The sequence below is a fragment of the Bos indicus x Bos taurus genome, chromosome 26 (assembly GCF_003369695.1).
Source record: "Bos indicus x Bos taurus breed Angus x Brahman F1 hybrid chromosome 26, Bos_hybrid_MaternalHap_v2.0, whole genome shotgun sequence".
Taxonomy (NCBI): Eukaryota; Metazoa; Chordata; class Mammalia; order Artiodactyla; family Bovidae; genus Bos; species Bos indicus x Bos taurus.
In genome coordinates, this window is record NC_040101.1 from 14,633,423 (window position 1) to 14,653,281 (window position 19,859).

At 39.0% G+C, this 19,859-nt stretch overlaps 1 protein-coding gene across 4 annotated transcripts in view; it reads left to right on the forward strand.

Annotated features, from left to right (window-relative positions):
* SHTN1 (shootin 1) overlaps window positions 1–19,859 on the forward strand; it is a 109,737-nt gene that overhangs the window by 59,438 nt on the left and 30,440 nt on the right. For all 4 annotated transcript variants that reach the window (XR_003508814.1, XM_027528414.1, XM_027528412.1 and 1 more), the window contains exons 9-13: window positions 2,208–2,354; window positions 5,102–5,255; window positions 7,059–7,161; window positions 11,810–11,892; window positions 18,591–18,700. Coding sequence is in view for 3 of the 4 variants with exons in the window: in XM_027528414.1 (XP_027384215.1) it covers window positions 2,208–2,354; window positions 5,102–5,255; window positions 7,059–7,161; window positions 11,810–11,892; window positions 18,591–18,700 (597 nt within the window). In the remaining variant the exon portion in view is untranslated. The remainder of the gene's footprint in view (window positions 1–2,207; window positions 2,355–5,101; window positions 5,256–7,058; window positions 7,162–11,809; window positions 11,893–18,590; window positions 18,701–19,859) is intronic.

The window sequence follows — 19,859 nt, forward strand, 5'->3', positions numbered from 1 at the left end:
CTTCAACATAATTTCAACTCTTGAAACCTTTCCTGTACTTTTTGAATGTATATTTTTTTGCTATTTAGTGTAGTTTTTCTTTCCTCTGTTTAAAGATGTGAATACTTTTTCAACATGTAGTCCTTATATACTGAGGGAATGTTACATAAATTTTGTTTTCAGACAACTGAGATGATAATATTTTAATGTTATTTTTGAAAGAATGAATTATATATTTATGACACTAAATTTTCTTGTCATTCTTTGAAGAGATGTAGGAAAATTTCTCTGAAATTCTGGTACCAATGTTATTATTTGTCTGATAAGGGACCCACTTAATAACGCTAACCAAGAAGTTCTTTCCATAGCTAAAAGCCAAATTCATTAGTGTTTGGTAACTGAATTTTCTTTAAATACATCTTTAGAAAAGGCATTATGTAGTGTTTTATTTTAGTACTTTAAAGTCTAGAAAAGGTGGTCTAATGACTAATATTTTTCAAGTTGCCATTGTTATTGAAAGGAACTTCTTTTCTGTATGTTCTTTTCATCTTATATTGCAATTTAGGGATTGTTACAGGGCTTTGCAAAAGAAATTCATGTTATTAACATCCCTAAGACACAGTCTATGTTCTTTTCTCTCTAAAATAACAGTTGAAACAATTTATAATCATGTAAGTTGAGCAAGTTTTCCTGAGAGCTATAACTTTCCCCAAGAGAACCAGAGTACAGAGGAGCAGGGCAGGGAGAGTCATAAAGCCAGCCCTGGCATCAGTGGTCCTTGTGCCTGCATTGTCTGACTGCTGGGCCCTTCGCCTCTGCCCTGGTCAGCCCCCTGACTGCGTCCTCTCTGTCTTCCCCTGGACTCGGAGCACTCTTGGTGAAAGGCCTCACTTCCTGGGGAGCCAGAGAATCTCAGCTGTTTCAGTTGCATTTGTTGGCCTTTCATGTTGGCTGTGAGATATTGTCTAAGATACCAACACGGGACTCCAACCAATTGAGTTTTAAGAGGGGAAAATGTATAAAAAATAAATTACTGTAATATTATTATTCAATAGTAATCTGAAACAAATCATTTCAATTAGACTATTGGTCTCAATTTTAAGATACTATGATGGAATGTTGATGATGCTTCCCTAGTGCATAGATGCTTCCAGTCTCACTTTTCTCCAGCCCAACACTTGTGCACTCATGGATACTTACTCATCCTCTGTTCCTATTCTTACACAGGCATCAGATGGAAGAAGAATGTAAATTTCACTTGCAAATGTTGCTGTACTATAAAATGGGCCTGATTTCAGAATTTGTAGAACATTTTGTGTTCAGACTCGCCCACTGGCTGGTTTGTGTAGCATATTAAGGAAAAGAAGTAATAGGTGAATAGGAAATAATGTTGCTTTCAACCGTGAAAAGTTGTGAAGATTAGGTTAAGAATATATGTAAATTGTTTAGTAAAAGGCTCAGTTTGATTAATATACCTTTTTCCTTCTCCTCTTTACCCTCCTACTGTTAACTACTTTTGTCATGAGGAAAAGCTGATAGGTTTAAGACAAAAATCTTAGGTCTATTAAATAACCGAGAAAGAGATTAGCCAGATGGTGAAGAGCATGGGCCTGTAAATCAGACAGATCTGGGTTTAAATCCTGGGTTTTGCCACTCACTTGTGTCTTTGGGAAAGCTGATTAACCCCTCAGAGCCTCAGTTATCTTATTAGTAAAAGTGGGATAATAATAGTGTCTACTTGACAGTGGTGTTCTAGGGATTACATGATAAACTGCATGTAAAATGATTGCTGCCACACCTATCCTCTAGTCTTCAGTATGTTTTAGCTTCTCAAAGCAGATGAATTCACCTCACAGGGATGATGTAAAGGATTAAAATAATGTGTAGAACATATTTAGTAGAATACTTGGCATAAGTTCTTGATATATATTAGCTGCTACTGCTAGTATTTATAAATTTTAAAGCAATAATAAAATAAAAGCTGCCGTATAGGACTAAACTACTGTATATATACTGTGCTGAGATGAAGGTAAAGGTTCTAAAGATTACATAAAAGTTATGAATGAAAACTTAGCATAGGACTCATTACTTCTAAAATCATCATACTACCATTCAGAAATTGTGTTTACCTTTTTAATGAAAACTCCACCTTTCTTTTTGCTCAAGTTTCCATTGAGGAGGCTTGTGAACATGAGTGGTATCTACATTTTTGTAATTAACTTTTGTAGATGTTTATCGAACAGAACAAGCTAAAGAGACAAAGCCACCTTCTACTACAGAGCTCTGCTCCTGACCGGCAGCTTTTGAACGCATTAGATGAAAATGCAAAACTTGTCCAGCTCCTTGAAGAAGAGAGAATTCAACATCAACAAAAGGTAACAGATTTTCTCCTGGGTTTTTAGTGCACACACATCCTTAAACTGAGAGGAGTTAGTCCAGAAGCTCATAGTTCCTTATTTTGCTTGAGTTACTAAGTCTTTCCAGTGTTTTCACCTTTTAGGAAAAAACTACCAAATGAACTTCTAGTACCCATCTAAGATTTATAGTGCGCTGTTGTAGGCTCTATTGTTGTTTAGTTGCTAAGTCATGTCTGACTCCTTTGTGAACTCATGGACTGTAGACCACCAGGTTCCTTCTGTCCATGGGGTGGGATTTCCCAGGCAAGAATACTGGAATGGGTTGCCATTTCCTTCTCTAGGGGATCTTCTGACCCAGGATCAAACTCACATCTCCTGTGTTGGCAGATGGACTCTTTACCACTGAGCCACTAGTAGGGTTTATAGTGACTTTTAAACCGTCCAAAGGATCGGAAGAAGCGAGGCAGAGAGACAACTCAAAAAGAGCTTGAATAATGCAATTTGGAAATCCATGAGTCAGTTGTGTTTTTGGAGAGTGCATACACTAGGAGAGTGTATTGTGATTGGTCTCAAAGAGCTTGTCGGAGGGGGGAAAAGTCCGTGTTAGTAGTAATTGTTTGCTTAGAGAAAACTTCTGATTTTGTAAACTTGCACAAATGTATATGTTTAAAGGCTTCCTAAGTGGTTATTTCAGTTTGTTTGAGTAGAGTTCCTCCAGCTGACACAGCCTACCTCTGTGTGCTCGGCAGAAAGGATAGTGATCATGGTGGGTGAGGAGGAGAGGCGGAGAGGAGGAGAGGCAAGCAGGTGGAACAAAGCCTTTCAAATTAAAGAAACCACTTAAGAAAAATGGCATCAATATTCATGCTACTTACAGTGTCCCTAGTTGGTGAGGGAAAGGCTGTTAGCTGCCATATGTTAGCACCTGTGGAAGTCTCTTTAAGCAACACTGTTGACATTTAATCCTTGGATGTTCCTGGAGTTTTTACCAAGTTGGTTGTGAGGTAAATTTTTTTTCCTTCAATAAGAAATGTTGGCATATATGTAGGGAAGCTCTAAATGAATACATGGTAATAGTGCTTGGCTCTGGGAAAGTGCCCTGGGGGATAGGATGGAAGGGACTTTTTTTTTGTCCCCATATGCAGGAATTACCTTTTCAAATAAAGAGAATGAAAGAATGTTTATTTTTATTTAGCTTACTACTAGAATCTTCTGATTTGAAATAAGCTCTACTACCTGTTTTAGTCGCTAAGTCATGTCTACCTGTTTGTAACCCCATGAACTGTAGCACGCCAGGCTCCTCTGTCCATGGGGTTTCCCAGGCAAGGATACTGCAGTGGGTTTGGGTTGCCATTTCCCTCTCCAGAGGCTCTTCCTGACCCAGAGATGGAACTCAAGCCTCCTGCACTGCAGGTGGATTCTCTACTGCTGAGCCACCCGGGAAGCCCTCTTCTACATGTAGTTACCTCCTTAAATAATGCGTGCCGAGAACCGAGTAAATTATATTGAGGATGGGACTAAATTGCTGGGTGTATACCTTGTTGGGGTAGGGTACTGAAGAGTATTTATAAGTTATAAATGAAATTAGAGCAATCAGTACTTCTAAACCTATTTTACTGTACTGTTATTCTGGATAATCTTTCAGGTTCGTGGTTGGAAAATATTTCTTACCTGTCTATAAGTTCGCTTGCAAATTCAGCAATCTTTAAAACACAAGTGTGTTGTTTTTATTATTATAATAAGGAAATCTTAAAAATACAAAAAAAGCTAAAGCAGAAAACTAAGATTAATTAAAAATTCCATACTTTGGTGCATATCCAAACTTTATGTAAATATATAGTTTTATGAATATAGTTTAAATGGGATCATTGCAAGCATATTGTTCTACAACCTCGTTTTTTTCCATTGGTAATATATTAATATCTTTCTATGTCAGTGTATAGTGAGGTATGTGATTTAAAATTTTTGCATAGTATTGATATTTCACTTAATGAACACTGTAGTTTATTAAATCAATAATATTGGTGGACATGTAGCTTATTTCCAAAATTTCCTTGTTGCAGAGAATGCTCCAATGAATGTATTTGAACACCTGTCTACTTCTCTAAAACAAGTTCTAGAAGTAATATTACTGAATCAAAGGGACTTTCCTTCTTTTTCTTTTTTTTTTATGGTTTTTGTTGTTACCAAATTGTCTCACCAGGACTCCTTTTAATATTACCTGAGTTCTTCTTTTGGAATGGGCATAGAAGTGTTAATCTGTTTTAAATGAATTTTTTACTTATATGAATATTAAAAACTAAATTTTCTGGGATATAAGTCTCCAATAAATTTATGAATCACATTACTGATAATATAAGTATTATCTGTGGTGGTAGTGGTGATGGTTTACTTGCTAAGTCGTGTCCAACTCTTGGGACTCCGTGGACTGTAGCCTGTCAGGTTCCTCAGTCTATGGAATTTCCCAGGCAAGAATTCTAGAGTAGATTGCCATTTCCTTTTCCAGGGAATCTTCCTGACCCAGGGATCGAACCCACGCCTTCTGTATTGTAGGCAGTCTCCTACATTGCAGGCAGATTCTTTACCAACAAGCCACCAGGGAAGGCCCAGTATTATCTGTATCCCAGGATTGGTGTGATTAAAATGAATTGGAATCTCTTTGCTCTGAAATGCAAAGTAAAAGAGAAATGTTTGTTTTTCCCCTTGTTTTCCTTGACAAAGGAAAAACTATTATCACTGTATAAAAGTCTATTTATAATTTATAGGTCAAAGAACTAGAAGAGCAACTACAGAATGAAACTTTCCACAAGGAGATACACAGTCTCAAACAGCAACTGGAGCTTCTCGAAGAAGATAAAAAAGAACTGGAATTGAAATACCAGAATTCTGAGGAGAAAGCTAGAAATTTAAAGCATTCCGGTAAAAACATTGAGTAGGCTATTATGTCTTAGTATTAAAATGTGAATCTTTCATGGCTAGTACATTTACTGAATGCTCTGAATTCTATAGAAAAATTCAAGCTTTCTTTTAAATTCCCTCATTTCTGACTATTGTAGTTAAGTAGAATGATCACTGTAATGAGATGATTCACAAATATTTAGACTTACTTTTTGGACTCAGAGCTTTTATGAGCATCACATACAGAATTAAGAGACAGAGATACAATTAATATGGGAAGACCAAAACTTCAGCATTTCTCAGGGATTCAGAGATGAGTGTTCATTGAGTACTTATTTTGTCCATTTTAGGGTTTATTTTTAAAAAGTAGCTTTTCAGGTTCATACTACCTTTATCTTCGATGTCTAATTATACACATGAAATAATGCTTTCAATATCACGCCTATCAATAAAATGGGGAACAGTATGTATATTAAATGGAAAAACCTTTAAAACACCAGGGGGTACTTAAATGATGTATTCATTCAGGTCTAGAAGGCTTAACAGGAATGTGTGAGTTAGATTACTACACAGGGATAAATAATAAGTTTCTGTTGGAAAGTAAGTAATTTAAGGAGTCAGGTTGTTCCCTTTATAACAGCTTCAATATTCACTTCAGATATTTTTGGTTAATTTTATACTAGAATTTTGAAATCTGTACAGAAGAATCAAGTAGGCTTTTTTTTTCTTTAAAAAATACTCAGTGCTTTCTAATCCACAATGAAAATGAACTACAATTTATTTTTTTAAATTTATCTAAAATTAAGAAGTAGTTCATTCTTTTTGTCTGCTGTGTATATGCTCAGCCATACCCAGTACCCTGGGGTGCTGTAAGAAATATAGAAGAAAAGAAACCATACTTTATTGTCCACGAGGATATCAGATTCCCTTTAGAGAAATAGACACATGTATATGAAATGACTAGAGAATACTCGGTGTTGGAGAACCTAGCCTACCCTGCTTATTTAAGTGCTGGCAATAAAAACAAATGGACAGGTCATTGGAGTACAATTAGTCATGGAAAGTAGAATGACTGCATAGAGGGAGAGCTTTTCCTGAGAACAGTACCTGTAGCCCATGAGAGCTCAATTAGAGGTATTCACATCTGTGCTATAAATTTAAATTGAGTTTTCTGGCAGTCAGGAACTATGTCTTAAACAGCACCAAGCACAGGCTCTTTTCACATTGTTGGAGCTTAGTAAGTACTTGTTTTATTAATGGCTTGAATGAATTGAATGAATAAATTGTATTTCCAGAATGCTTTTCAAAAGAACAAAAAGTTTCTGAGTTAGACATTTGAGAGTGTGAGTCTGGTTAAAATGATGAACTCTAGGATTTGCAGCTTTGAAGGAGATTAAGTGGAGGAGGAAAGTATGCTATTAAAATTCATTACTAAATGTCATCTTTAAAATTAATTCAATTCTTGGTCTATACACTTTAAAAGTCAAATATTAACAATTTCTTAGTGTTTGGGTGGCATATTCCATTCTTAACAAATATTTCTTCAGCCTACTCAGTCCTTACTTCCCACCCATCCAGCCATTGTCTTGATTTTTTTTCCTTTTCCATAGTTTGTACATATAGCAAACACATGGTAATTTTTTGGTAATGTGTATAAGGTCTCTCTCACTGATGATAAGAAGTTTAAAAGGTTCTGCAGCTTCATACTGGAATTTCTAACTTTGCCCTAGTAAAAGAATGTGATTTTGAACAGGTGGTTTTTGTATATAAGGCGCTAAGTTGCTTATTTCATCTATTTTTTCTGAATGCTTGCTCTCTGTGCAGTTGATGAACTCCAGAAACGGGTGAACCAGTCTGAGAATTCAGTACCTCCGCCACCACCTCCTCCACCCCCACCTCCTCCCCCTCCTCCCCCCAATCCTATCCGGTAAGCACATCCAGGAAGATGGCTCTACATCAAATGTTAGTCCTTGTCAGAGAAACTGAAGTTTATGTTATTGGTATCCTTTTTAAAAAATACTGGTTTAGAATGCATCATTAGACACGGGTAAAATGTTTGAAAGATATTAGCAGGTGTTTCAGAGAATTTTCTGAAGGCCAGTGTATCATTCCCTTCTTATAATATATTGTTGTTGTTTAGCTGCTAAGTTGTATCCAACTGCAACCCCATGGACTGTAGCCCTCTAGGCTCCTCTGTTCATGGGATTTCCCAGGCAGGAAACTAGAGCAGGTTGCCATTTCCTTCTCCAAGGGATCTTCCCAACCCAGGGATCAACCATCTCCTGGTGGATTTTTTTTTTTTTTTTTTTTTACCACTGAGCCACCAGGGAAGCCCATCTCTTGTAATATATTTAGGGTCTTAATACCTGTCAAAGACATCTTGTGGCCTACAGGGTTCTTCTTATAGATATTCCGGTTTCATGTGGATGTTCCAAGCTGAGGAGCTAGACATAAAAAAACTTTTTTTGACACCTCAGTTTTAAACTTTCAGTCCATGTAACTGGGATTTTCTTTTACCTTTTAACCAGAAGATCAAGGAATTTTGAGCTTCTCCAGAATGTTTTTATGTTTTTCTCTCACTAATTTGAAAAGCTACAGTTTGTTATTTAAAAAAATAAAAATACTGAACTAATAAAAACCTTACAGCTCTTATTGTTGTAAACTAGTAATTAAACTAAAAGTATAATTATTTTTAACTCCTTAACCTCATATTTAAACCTTTAATAATGCTGAGTGAGTTACATTCCATTAAAAGAAATTATGTTTAAATTCTTGCAGCAGGAAATCACATATGCTGACAAAAATTTGCTTTTTCTGAGCCAGAGGTCACTTGATGCCAAGGAGCCTGAGCTAAGCACAATACACCCCAGGACATCTTGAGTCGAATTCTGCCTCTTTTGTGGTTCTTCAGTCTACCATCCATGTACATAAGACAACCTACCTGCTGTGTGACAGTTTACCTCCTCATTTTATGCTGTTAACCACTTGTGTGTAATTTATTCTTGATCAAATGAAATTTAAAGTTTTGCTAGAGTTTTACCTTTCATTAACTCATGTGATTTGTTTAATCCGCTCACACAGAGAGTCCATTTATTCATACTTTGTACCTTTGCAGATCCATCTCAATAGAATGAGTAGCATGGTCCTCCCACACGACCATGAAAATGGAACTCTGCCTTTTAAAAAGATTCTCATTAGTTTTCCTTACTGAGTAGGGTATGACATAATCCACTTTAAGCCATTGAAGTAGTTAAGGCAAAATAATTTTTACACGTGATCGATCCAAGAGTCAATTGAAAGAATTTCAGGTATTTTTAAATTCTTTCTCTCCTGGGTCGCTAAAGCTGTAGGAGATATTCTGAATTTGACATTTAAAATAGGAAATTCATCACTTTGATCTTTCGCTAAGGTCTAGAATTTTGAGCTTGATAAGAAAGATCACTTGTGTCTGTGAGGAGAGGGAACTATTAAAAAACGATTATAATCCTACTGTTGGCCTTTAAGTTTTAGTCTCTGAAATCTTGAGAGCCCTTCAAATTAAAAGTAAACTATAACCTAAATAGAGCGTTTTCTCAAAGAGCACCCTATGGTTATATTGAGAAACGAAACCAGAATGCCGAGTATGTGTGTCTAAAACAGGAACTCTTGTAAGGCCCATTACAGAAAATTTTTGTTGAATAACATGAATGATTTTTCTTTTAAGATGAATTTAAATAGTATAAGACAAAGACATAATTTCTCAGTAGAAACAGATTTTTATTTTTTGATAAGGAGTATTTTCTTGTCAAATATATTTGCATGTGTATTGAGTTTCACAAGGTTTTCCAACGTTATTCCTGAGCTGTGTTTTAAGATGATGTAGGTCCTGGATAGAAGTGAAACTGGGAAGAAATGACTAGGGCCTGTGGCTTCTTTGAGGGGCTTTACTGGGCCCTCCACCCCTTCGTCCCACTTTCTGCTCATTTGACCAGGAGGACGGTTAGGAGACAGATAAGAGAGGAAGAAAGCATACCTTGGTCATTTTGTAGCAGCCAAATGAAAGGGTAGGCTCAAGGGAAAAGAGTAGGGTGTATTGGTGTATAGGGTTATAGGGTTCTCCAGAGAAATAGAAGCAGTGGGGGATGGTGTACATGTGTACATATACATCGTATACATAAAAAGAGAAAGTAGCCTGAGTAATTGGTTCACGTGACTGTGGAGGCTGACCAGTCCCAGGATCTGCAGATAAATCAGCAAGCTGGAGACCAAGGAGAGCCTGCAGTGTAGTTTCAGTCCGAAGATCAGCAGGCTGGAGACCCGGGAAGAGGAAGTGTTTCCGTTTTCATGACTTAGAAGGCAAGAGAGAGCAGGTGTCCTAGTTTCAACGCAGGAGAAATTGTATCTTACTTAGGGGTGCATGCTGAGTAGCTTCAGTCGTGTCTGTCTCTACGACCCTGTGGACCATAGCCCACCAGGCTCCTCTGTCCGTGGGATTCTCCAGGCGTGAATACTGGAGTGGGTTTCAAAATGCCGTCCTTCAGGGGCTCTTTCTGACCAGGGATTGAACCCGCGTCTCTTTCGTCTTCTGCATTGGCAGGCGAGTTCTTTACCACTAGCACCACCTGGGAATTCCCTTTCTTTGGGGGAGGCTCACCCTTTTGTTGTATTCAAGCCTTCGACCAACTGACTGGGGCCTGTCCCACATGAGGGAGGACATTCCACTTTACTCAGGCTACCAATTAATTTTTTTTAAGATTTTAACATATATGAACCATGTTTTAGTCTTTATTGAATTTGTTATAATATTGTTTCTGCTTTTATGTTCTGGTTTTTTGGCCAAGAGGCATGTGGGATCCCATATACTTGCATTGGAAGGTGAGCTCTTAACCAATGGACCACCAGGGAAGCCCCCAGGCTACCAGTTTAGATGTTACCAGAACCCTCACAGAAACACCCAGAATACAGTTGGGCCATGTATCTGAGGAGGCTTCCCTGGTGGCTCAGATGGTAAAGAATCTGCCTGCAGTGTAGGAGACCCATCTCCCACCCCTGGGTAGGAAGATTCCCTGGAGAAGGGAATGGCTACCCACTCCAGTATTCTTGCCTGGAGAACCTCATGGACAGAGATGCCTGGTGGGCTACAGTCCATTGGGTCACGAAGAGTCGGACACGATTGAGCGCGTGCACATGCGTGCGGGCGGACACACACACACACACACATGCACATCTCTGAGTACCCTATGACCCAGACCAGTTGACTCACAAAATTAACCATCAAAGTGGGTGTGACGAACACTAGAACAATTTCAAGATGAGTATTTCCACCTGGAGCAGTTTTTGCTAGAGATTTGACTGGTCCCAGATGTCTTGTTCTGGTCTTCTTACCTGTCCTGTGAAACCCACGCTGTCTATTTTCTCTTTAGTCTTAGCACCAGCTTGTCGGATAGTTCTTTATAATAGTACAGATGACTTTCTTGTGGACACCGCACCAGTCTTCAACTTGTACTTCCAACGTACAGAACATTTAAAGCTCACACTTTCTCTCATCCACTTAAGTGGTTTACAAGAAAGGACATCTATTCTCATTCATTTATGTAAATATATACAACTGTGCTGAGCAGTACAAATAACTTCTTGCTCTGTAATCTTTTTGTACAGTAATACACATTCCCAAAACTTCCTCTCAGAATCAGAGGTGGGGTGGTTATGGTGTCGTGAGAGATTAAAGGGAGGTCTCGGACTAGTGAGAGGCTCCCAACTAGTGACAGCCTCTGCCTCCATGCAGCCTATCCTGCTTTGGAATGTTAACAAGGAGACCCTGTATTCTCCTGCCTTTTAGTTGACAGAATGGAAAAAAGTAAATTTTACATTATTTCCTTCCTCCCCTTGAGTCCTTTCATTACCTTAAAAGTTTTTTTTTTTTGCCTACGTATATATCCCTAAACTACTTTAAATACTTATCCAGTCTGTTACCTGTTTCTAAATTTTAAATATGGATATTGAAAGATTTTCTGTATCTATTTTACTTTTTAGATGTCTCTGCATCATATTAATAATAATGTTAGCAGCCTCCTTCTTCCAGTAATTGGACGTCTTCCCTGGTGGCTCAGATAGTAAAACGTCTGCCTGCAATGCGGGAGACCCGGGTTGGTTGGGAAGATCCCCTGGAGAAGGAAATGGCAACCCACTCCAGTACTCTTGCCTGGAAAATTCCATGGACCGAGGAGCCTGGTAGGCTCCTAGGTACAGTCCATGGGGTTGCAAAGAGTTGGACACGAGTGAGCGACTTCACTTTCTTTCTTTCACTTTAGCAGCCTCCTTCTTCCAGTAATTCATTTGGTTTTACACAGGAAAGAGATAGGACATCTTTCTCTTTCTTACAGTGATGAAAAATTTCACAACTTATTAAAAATGTAAGTAGGCTACTTATACTATTATACCACTATTAAGTAATAGGCTACTTAAATTCTAGTTCTATATTCAAATACTTAGAGAAGAGTTGGATTTTTAATAATTATTTGGAACCTGTACCTTCTATTTCTTGGCTGTTAAGGCATCTGCTAATCTCCTGTCAATCTTTTTTCTTTCTCCCAAAGATCACTCATGTCCATGATCCGGAAGCGATCCCACTCCAGCAGCGGCGGTGCTAAGAAAGAAAAGGCGGCTCAACCAGAAACAAGTAATTCTAACCCACCCTCCAGGGTTCACTTTTTAAGTTGTTGATGACGTACAGTTTTTCAGCAATAGATGTACTTGTTGAGCTGTTTGACTATGAACAGATTGTTGGGGAGAAATGTGAACTTAACAACTATAAGAATAAGCCAAAGAACAGCCATTGCCTTCCTGTGGCTTACCATCTGGAGCAGATGGACACGTGTCACTGTGATGTGAGGGATGCTGGAAACGTGTTTTCACTAAGGGACGAGGTACTTTGGGGAGTAAGTCCAGATGAGGGATTTGGGAAAAGACTTTTTACAGTTGATAGCAAGTGAACAGAGACTTTGTCAAGTATTTGCTATGTACCCTTCAGGGCTGTGTACTGGAGATACAAGATGTAGAGTCACATTTGAGTGGGGGAAGCAGGAAGTAGACCAATAATTACCAATTCAGTATATAATTGTTTAAATACATTTTTGAATCAGTACTGTGGAGGAGTGACTGTTGGTACTGACTTAAGAGGCTATAGAGGTAGACTGCTGGGTGTCAGCAAGTGATGTTTCAGCTGAGTAGTTGTGGATTTAGAAGGTCAAGGTATTTCAGGTAAAGTATAATAGATCACACAGAGGGGCAACAATTCAAAGGTTCGGAGTGGGCAAGGAGCTTGGCGTATTAGGAAACTGAAAAAAAAAAAGTTGATATTATTAGAACACCGGTGCAAGAGACGTCTGCTAGGTAGGCAGGACCAAATTCTAGAGGCGTGATCAAGATTTTGGTTCTTATTCTAAGGACAGTAGAAGTTTACGTAGGAGTGTAACATGAGATGCATCTTTTATAAAAAAATCACACTGGCTACAGTGAGAGAACAGAGAGAAGACTGCCCAGGAATGACAGTGGATGAAGGGAGACTGCTGTGCTTTTCAGACAAACATCACCTGGGCTGAGATGAGGGTGGTAGCAGAGAGAGAAAGTAATGGAGAAAGTCAGGAGCTGTTCAGGGAAGTAACATTCACAGGACCCTGATTCTTTGGAGAGAGAGATGTTGAGGATAGGGAGAGATGGGAATGGAGAGAGAAGAGCTTTCCTGCTGAGCCAAGGCACCAGGTGGGTAGGTGGTGAGTCAGTGCTCAGAGCCGTGGGTGGTTTGATGTGTGGCCACGTTAAAACAAAAGCTTGAAATGCTAGGGCCGAATCTTGGCCCTTTATGCCTGAGAACCGTAGAACCCAAAGTAAACTCCGCAGTGTTTGCTCAACTCCCGTTACTTATAGAGCATGGTGGGTTTGCCTGGTTCAGGCCCAGATGAGTGGACACTTCCTGGCTCCCTTTCACTGCCTCTGGGTCTCCTAGCCCCACTCCAGCCATTTTCATACCTCTGCAGTGCAGTGTTCTCAGATCCTGGGTCTAACAAAGTTGTCCTTCATCTTAGCACATTTCTGTGCTGCCCTCTGAGGCAGAATAGAATCTAAAGCCCTGTGGTCTGCTTAGAGGTGGTTTTCTGCCTTTACTGTGTAGCCTCATTTCTCGTAGGGCTTTCCTGGTGGCTCAGGTGGTAAAGAATCCACCTGCAGTGCAGGAGACCCAGTTTCGATCCCTGGGTCAGGATGATCCCCTGGAGAAGGGAGTGGCTACCCACTCCAGTATTCTTGCCTGGAGAATCCCATGGACAGAGGATTCTGGCGGGCTACAGTCCATGGGGTCGCAAAGAGTTGGACGTGACTGAGTGACTAACACTTCACTTTCATTTCTTTTTACATATACCTCACCATATGGCTGGCCCTTGCCTGTAAGTTCCCTGTGTGTTCGTTCCTGTCTTTCCTCATCCCAGAATTGTCCTCCTGCCCTCCCTCTGCCAAGGTGCTGTCCTAATTCCAGGCATATTGCCTGGTGTGTTCCTTGGCTCTTCCTCCTCTTCTCTTATTTATTAGTATTAATAATCCAGAATGAATGGCCCCATTACTGTGTGTTGCTGTGGCAGTTGGCTTCAACTTTTGTTCCCATAAGGATTTAATGTCCCACCCCAAGACTCTGCTCTGATGTTCGAGTTATTTCTACATCTCTCCCCCTGAGCAGATTGCAGACTGTTTGAAGGCTCACTCCTCTCTGCAGCCATCCACAGCTTTCATGCATATTGATTGAATCAAAGTTTAGACTTAGTCTTTTCTTCTTATCAAGCACCTTGCAGCACTATTTAAAGCTGTTTGATTGTATCAGTGGATTGACTTTTTTGGCTTACCTCCTGCAGCCCATTGTAATGCTGCTAAAAGGTAAATTCTGCTTTGCCAGGGCATTGCAGGATTTAGAAGTCCTGACTTCTGTGATCTGCAGGGCAGCCATGCTCTTGGATTACTGATTACTGGCTGTAAATCTTCCCTGACACTTGTAATTAAGATTAAAATTTTGTTTGTTTCAATCTCATTTTGGGAAAACTGGTTAAGTCTTACAGGGTCAGGAAAGCAGTCAGAATAAAATAAATTCCCCTTCTCAATAAATTGAATATTACCTTATCAAATTAGCAGATCAAACCAGTCAATCGTAAAGGAAATCAGTTCTGAATATTCATTGGAAGGACTGATGCTGAAGCTGAAGCTTTAATACTTTGGCCACCTGATGTGAAGAACTGACTCATTAGAAAAGACCCTGATGCTGGGAAAGATTGAAAGCAGGAGGAGAAGGGGACGACAGAGGAGGAGATGGTGGGATGGCATCCCCAACTTGATGGACATGAGTTTGAGCAAGCTCCAGGAGTTGGTGATGGACAGGGAAGCCTGGCATGCTGCAGTCCATGGGGTCGAAAAGAGTCAGACATGACTGAGTGACTGAACTGAACTGATGAACCTCAGCAGCACCCTTAAATTTAAAATAAATGTGTTCTGAAACTTACTAACTCCGAGTATTAGAAACCATGCAGTTTTCCTTAAGCAAATGATATTTCATTTACAATTTGTGAAATATGGCAGCATTTTCTCCCTCATCCTTGAGCTATTGACTTGTTACTTAGGGAATCTAAGTAATTACTTAGACATCTAAGGCATTGCTTAGGAGACTTTTAGACTGGAGCCATCCTAAAATCATACTGCCTTAATGATAGGTACCATATCCATACTTTGTCTGGCAAGGTAGTTGTCTATAGTGTCTTGTTAATCATTTGCACCAAAAATTGTCATTGAATGGACAGTGATTAAATGCATGATGAATGGATGTAGAGCATCACACATCGGGGTCAGCTGAGACACTTTGGAGTTTGCATTTATAACGTAGGAACCAGCCCTGCTGTCACATGTTTTCCTGGATTAGCGTCATATTATGGCTTTTACTATACGGTTGGTCTGCTTTTCAATTTTGGAATGGAGAAGTGTTTCTTGCTAGGTTATGACCCTTAAAAAGCTTGATTGTAGGAAAGGCCTGTGAAATATTTTAGAAGTAGTCATAAGATCTCAATACAAGAAAACATTACATACTTTGCAGTTAATAACTCTAATTTTGATAAAAGTGCATTTATTGAACAGGTTATGAGATTTGAGAGGTATGCTTGCTCTTTATCATATTTGATATTTAGGTCACTTAATTTGTTGATATTGTCTGACCTCAGTTTGCTAATCTGTAGAATGGGAATAATAGTTTCTATTTCATGGGATTGTTCTGAGAATTACGAGTCTCACCACAGGTAAAGTATTTAGAGTAGCGCCCAGAACACAGAAAATACTCAACATGTTAAGTAGAAAAATACAGACATGGTACCAACCACCATGAAGGGCAGAAGTCCTCATTTGGCAGACTCTTGTGATCACTGTCATTAAGGAAATTTTCTTAACTTTATGATCTTAGGTCAAATCCAAACTTATTCAACCATGACGTGTTCTTTAGAAAATTTGTACCTCATGATGACATAAGATTTTTTACATGCCTTAAAAAAAATGTTATCGAAAGAGAAAAGTGGACTGGTGAAATTTAGAAATTCATTTTAGTTTCCTCTAGGCAGTAACAAAAGGTTTTACTGAGTAATAACATAGGGGTTTTGTCTGTGAGTCTTTTTTTGTGTGTGAAGAACTAACTTATTTTTCAAGTGGGTCTTAAAATTTAAGCCTCAATTAATTACATGTAGCTTTCTGATCCAAGACTGACCTTGAAGCACTAACTCAAAGAACATTTGATTTTATTTTCCTGTGGCAGTTCAATAACATTACACCCCTTGTCTTCGTTTGTCCCTTTTCTTTAATCTCCAGTATCCTGCATATTTCTATTGTCCCCCTGATTACATGCTTTTGTGAGACAATTACCAACTGCGTGACTGCAGAAAAGAATTACAAAACATACCATGAGCTCTCTGTAGGTGATTCTTGCAGATTTATTAGAACTGCTTAATAGTTCAGGAGTTCGTGTAGATTGCTTTTTGCTAGTTCAAAAACAGGGTTGGTGAGAGAGAGAGTTTGTGTAGCTAACCAAGCCTTGAATTGTGCCTGAGTAGAGAATCTGATCAGAATGATTTCTTTTCCTTAAGACCAATTAAGCCTTTACATTTGAAAAAGACTGAGACATTAAAGCCTGGTTTATCATCTGTACACAATGCAGATAGTGGCACTTCTCTGAATTATCACTATGATTCTGGCAAGCAAAAATAAGAAACTACTTTAAATTCCTGCTATGTTAGATGCTGCAGCAGATCTGAATGGTGTTGACCATAATTCTCCATCTGTCTGCCTTAATTAGTTTTTGTATGGTGCATTTAATTGGGTTTCAATCATTCCTTACAGAGTGCTAATCTGTTTGTAGGCGGTGTTCCCGTTGCCATGCGGCTCTTCCCAAGTCTTACTCAAAATGGCAGCCTTTCTGAAAATCAAATGTTTTTTGAAGATTTTTTTTTTTTTTTAATTCCCAGGAATAAATTCCATACCCACATCAGGTGCTTGAATGACAGATCTGGGTCTTACTTCCTCTCATTCTGAAAAGGGTCAGCAAAAGCACTGTGTGATGTGCAGCAGGTATTTAGATATTGAATGAGGGAGTTGGTAAATGAGTGAGTGAATGAATGAATCTCTATTCATAGTAACTTTCTTGTCTGTCCCCTTGTTGATGTTCGTGAGCCATCAGCAGAGGTGGCCCTAGAATATACTGCTTAAGGGCACATAGTTGATCCATCACAGCTTTGTTATCCATCTGTTGGTGGATGTGGTCTCACTTTGGTGCCATGTCTCCCATGTCTGGCAAAAGATACTTTTTTGACTTCTAGTACTGTAAAATGCTGTTTGGATACTGAGAAATTTGAATTCCCAGCTTTTCAGTGGCTTATGAGGGTGCCCAAACACTATTTGAAATCAGGACTGTGTGAGAATACCTAGGTTATGTGGTGGATGTAGCAGTGATCCAATCACTGTGATACTGCAGAATAGAGGCTGATGGATCCTTCTGCATTCTCTGTGTTGCTCCCACCCCCCTCTTCCCCAGCATGGATAAGAGTAGCTCCTCTGAGTTAGAGTGAAGTCTGCCATGTAGCAGTAAAAGAAGCCATGATTTAGGCCTCCCTAGCACAAAGCCTGACACCACTGTGAATTAGCTGAGGGATATATAAGTAATTGTGATTGCCTACATTTAGAAGCCATCCTTTTGAGGTGTAATTATTTCTGCTCAGATAGTAAAACTATGGATAGCCATTTGAAGCCTGAACTTTTAGCAAGTCCGTCAATAGGTAGATACTTGCTGAGTGTCCTCCATGTGACCGCCCCACAGTGTGGAGTCCATTAAAGTTGCTAATTGGAGGGTCTTTGTGAGATATTTAAACTTAAATGTAGTGGATGCAGTGATTTAGCTGCAGATAAACACAAAATCTAGAGCTGCATAAATAGTGATAAGTGTTCCAAAATGATTCAGTGCTTTTGGTCAAGCTGTCCTGCAAGACACAAATTTCACTATTCTGACCAACAAGTCTTAGTTGATCTCAGTTGTATTTATCTATTTGATACATTTTCCCACAGCTTTATTGTTTTTGCAGCAAAAGAGTATAAAGATTAAACTATAGACCCTGAATTATTTTTATCAAATTTAATTACTTAATCGCAGTCATTTCTGTATGTATGTTTTCTTTCAACATTGACAGTTTTAAAAGACTTGAAAAGGTTTGCTTAAGTGTTTCCTTCCCATGTGATTCCTAAACAAAAGATGATAATTTAAAAATAGATTTTATCTATTTGCTGCTCATCTTCTGACTGTGGATTTCTTCTAACAGGTAAAAAGATCTCTTTGATTTTTTATTTTCTAATGGGCTTTTCGATGACTATTCCTGCTTTGGGCTAATTTCTTTTACATAGGTTATACCACAAATTACAAAAATATCTCTGAGGCAAAGGTGAATGATTATTTGGAGTTAGGTACAAAATTGGATTTTTGAAGACCTGGAGAGATCCGGATCTATTATTATGTTGACAAACGGAACAAACTCTATTTTGTTTAACGTAGATGAGCCAATATTGATTTCCAGGCTAAAAATTAGACCTTAAGTTTTATATCTCTTATTTCTCAAAGCAAACCTCTTATTAAAAGGTTTTTTATTGAAAAAATACTGCTACCTGGGAGCTGTTAACCTTGGTAAATTATTGGTGTTTTGTGACTCCGTCTGAAAAATGACTGTGGTTAATTACATAGTGCGATCTTTCCAAGTCACCAGAAGCAGGAAGTAGTCGTTTGCTTGTAACATAAGATGATTTACATGTATGTTTTTTGAATAGCTGAAGAAGTCACAGACCTGAAGCGGCAAGCAGTTGAAGAGATGATGGACAGAATTAAAAAGGGAGTTCATCTCAGACCGGTTAATCAGACAGCTAGGCCCAATGCAAAGGTATGGAATGACTAGATGCTTTTCCCCCTTGATGTTTCTTTTTTCAAATGTAAAATTTGATGAAAGCTGCATCAGAATTGACTGTCAAATCTGAGGTTAAGGATAATGTGTCATAAAAACACTTGCTTCCATGAAAGCACATTTCAGGAGGACTCTGTTTGACTCATGGTAAACCTGGGACACTCCAGGAAGTATGGGTTTGGCCAGAAAGTTCGTTTGGATTTCCTATAAGCTCTTATGGGAAACCCAGATGAACTTTTGGCCAACCCCAAGTCCTGTGATTGCAGGGTGCTGCTGTCTACTTGAAAGAGACAGTGTAATACAACAAATATTTATTGAGTATCTGCTATGCGCCAGGTACTATCTTAGGCACTGGGAATAAAGCAGTGAACAAGAGACAAAGATTCTTGCCTTCCTGGGGCTTCTTTTCAGTGTGTTGAGGATAAAATATCAGAACAGATCTCAGGCAGCTTTTGGAAAATAGGTTTATAAGATTGTCCTCATTAATTTCACAAACCCACTTCAGGTCACTTCAAGGAGAAACTCATTATATATCTATATATTCTAAACTAGACCACAGTGAGCTCCAGGACTGTGCAAGCACCCAGCGTCTAATGCAGAACTTTTCCCGTCCCCTGTATGTCTGTCCTTTTAAATAGACCCAATCATAGAGCTTTTGACATTTTTCTTGAAAAATGTTTTTTCTTTCCTCACCCAAATAAGGTATTAGCAAAGTTCTCTTTCCTCTTCCTCTTCTTTTAAACCAAACTTTATGGTTCTTTCTCACTCTCAAGGATGCCCCCTCTTCAGCTGCTTCAGTGTTCTCGAGTGTCATGACTGTTCATTAGAAATTCTGCTGGGCTTTTAAAGTTGCCTCTTTGTCACCAGCAGACAAGATCGCTGGGCAAGGCAGAAATAGCCATGGTGTGGGCGGTCCACGGAGAGGAGGCTGGGCAGAGGGAATGAATATTTCATTCCAAGAGAGGATTTACATCTAGTGCAGCTTCAGCTAGCTATGGAGAATAATTCAGTCCTACGCTAGTGCTCTGAAAGCAGACAGAATGTGCATCTTGACGAGAAGCTGAGTGTGTAAGCACCCAGCACCAGTGTCTAGTGAGTGAAGAACACTGTTGATGGAGTTGGGTACTTGCCTGTGAGT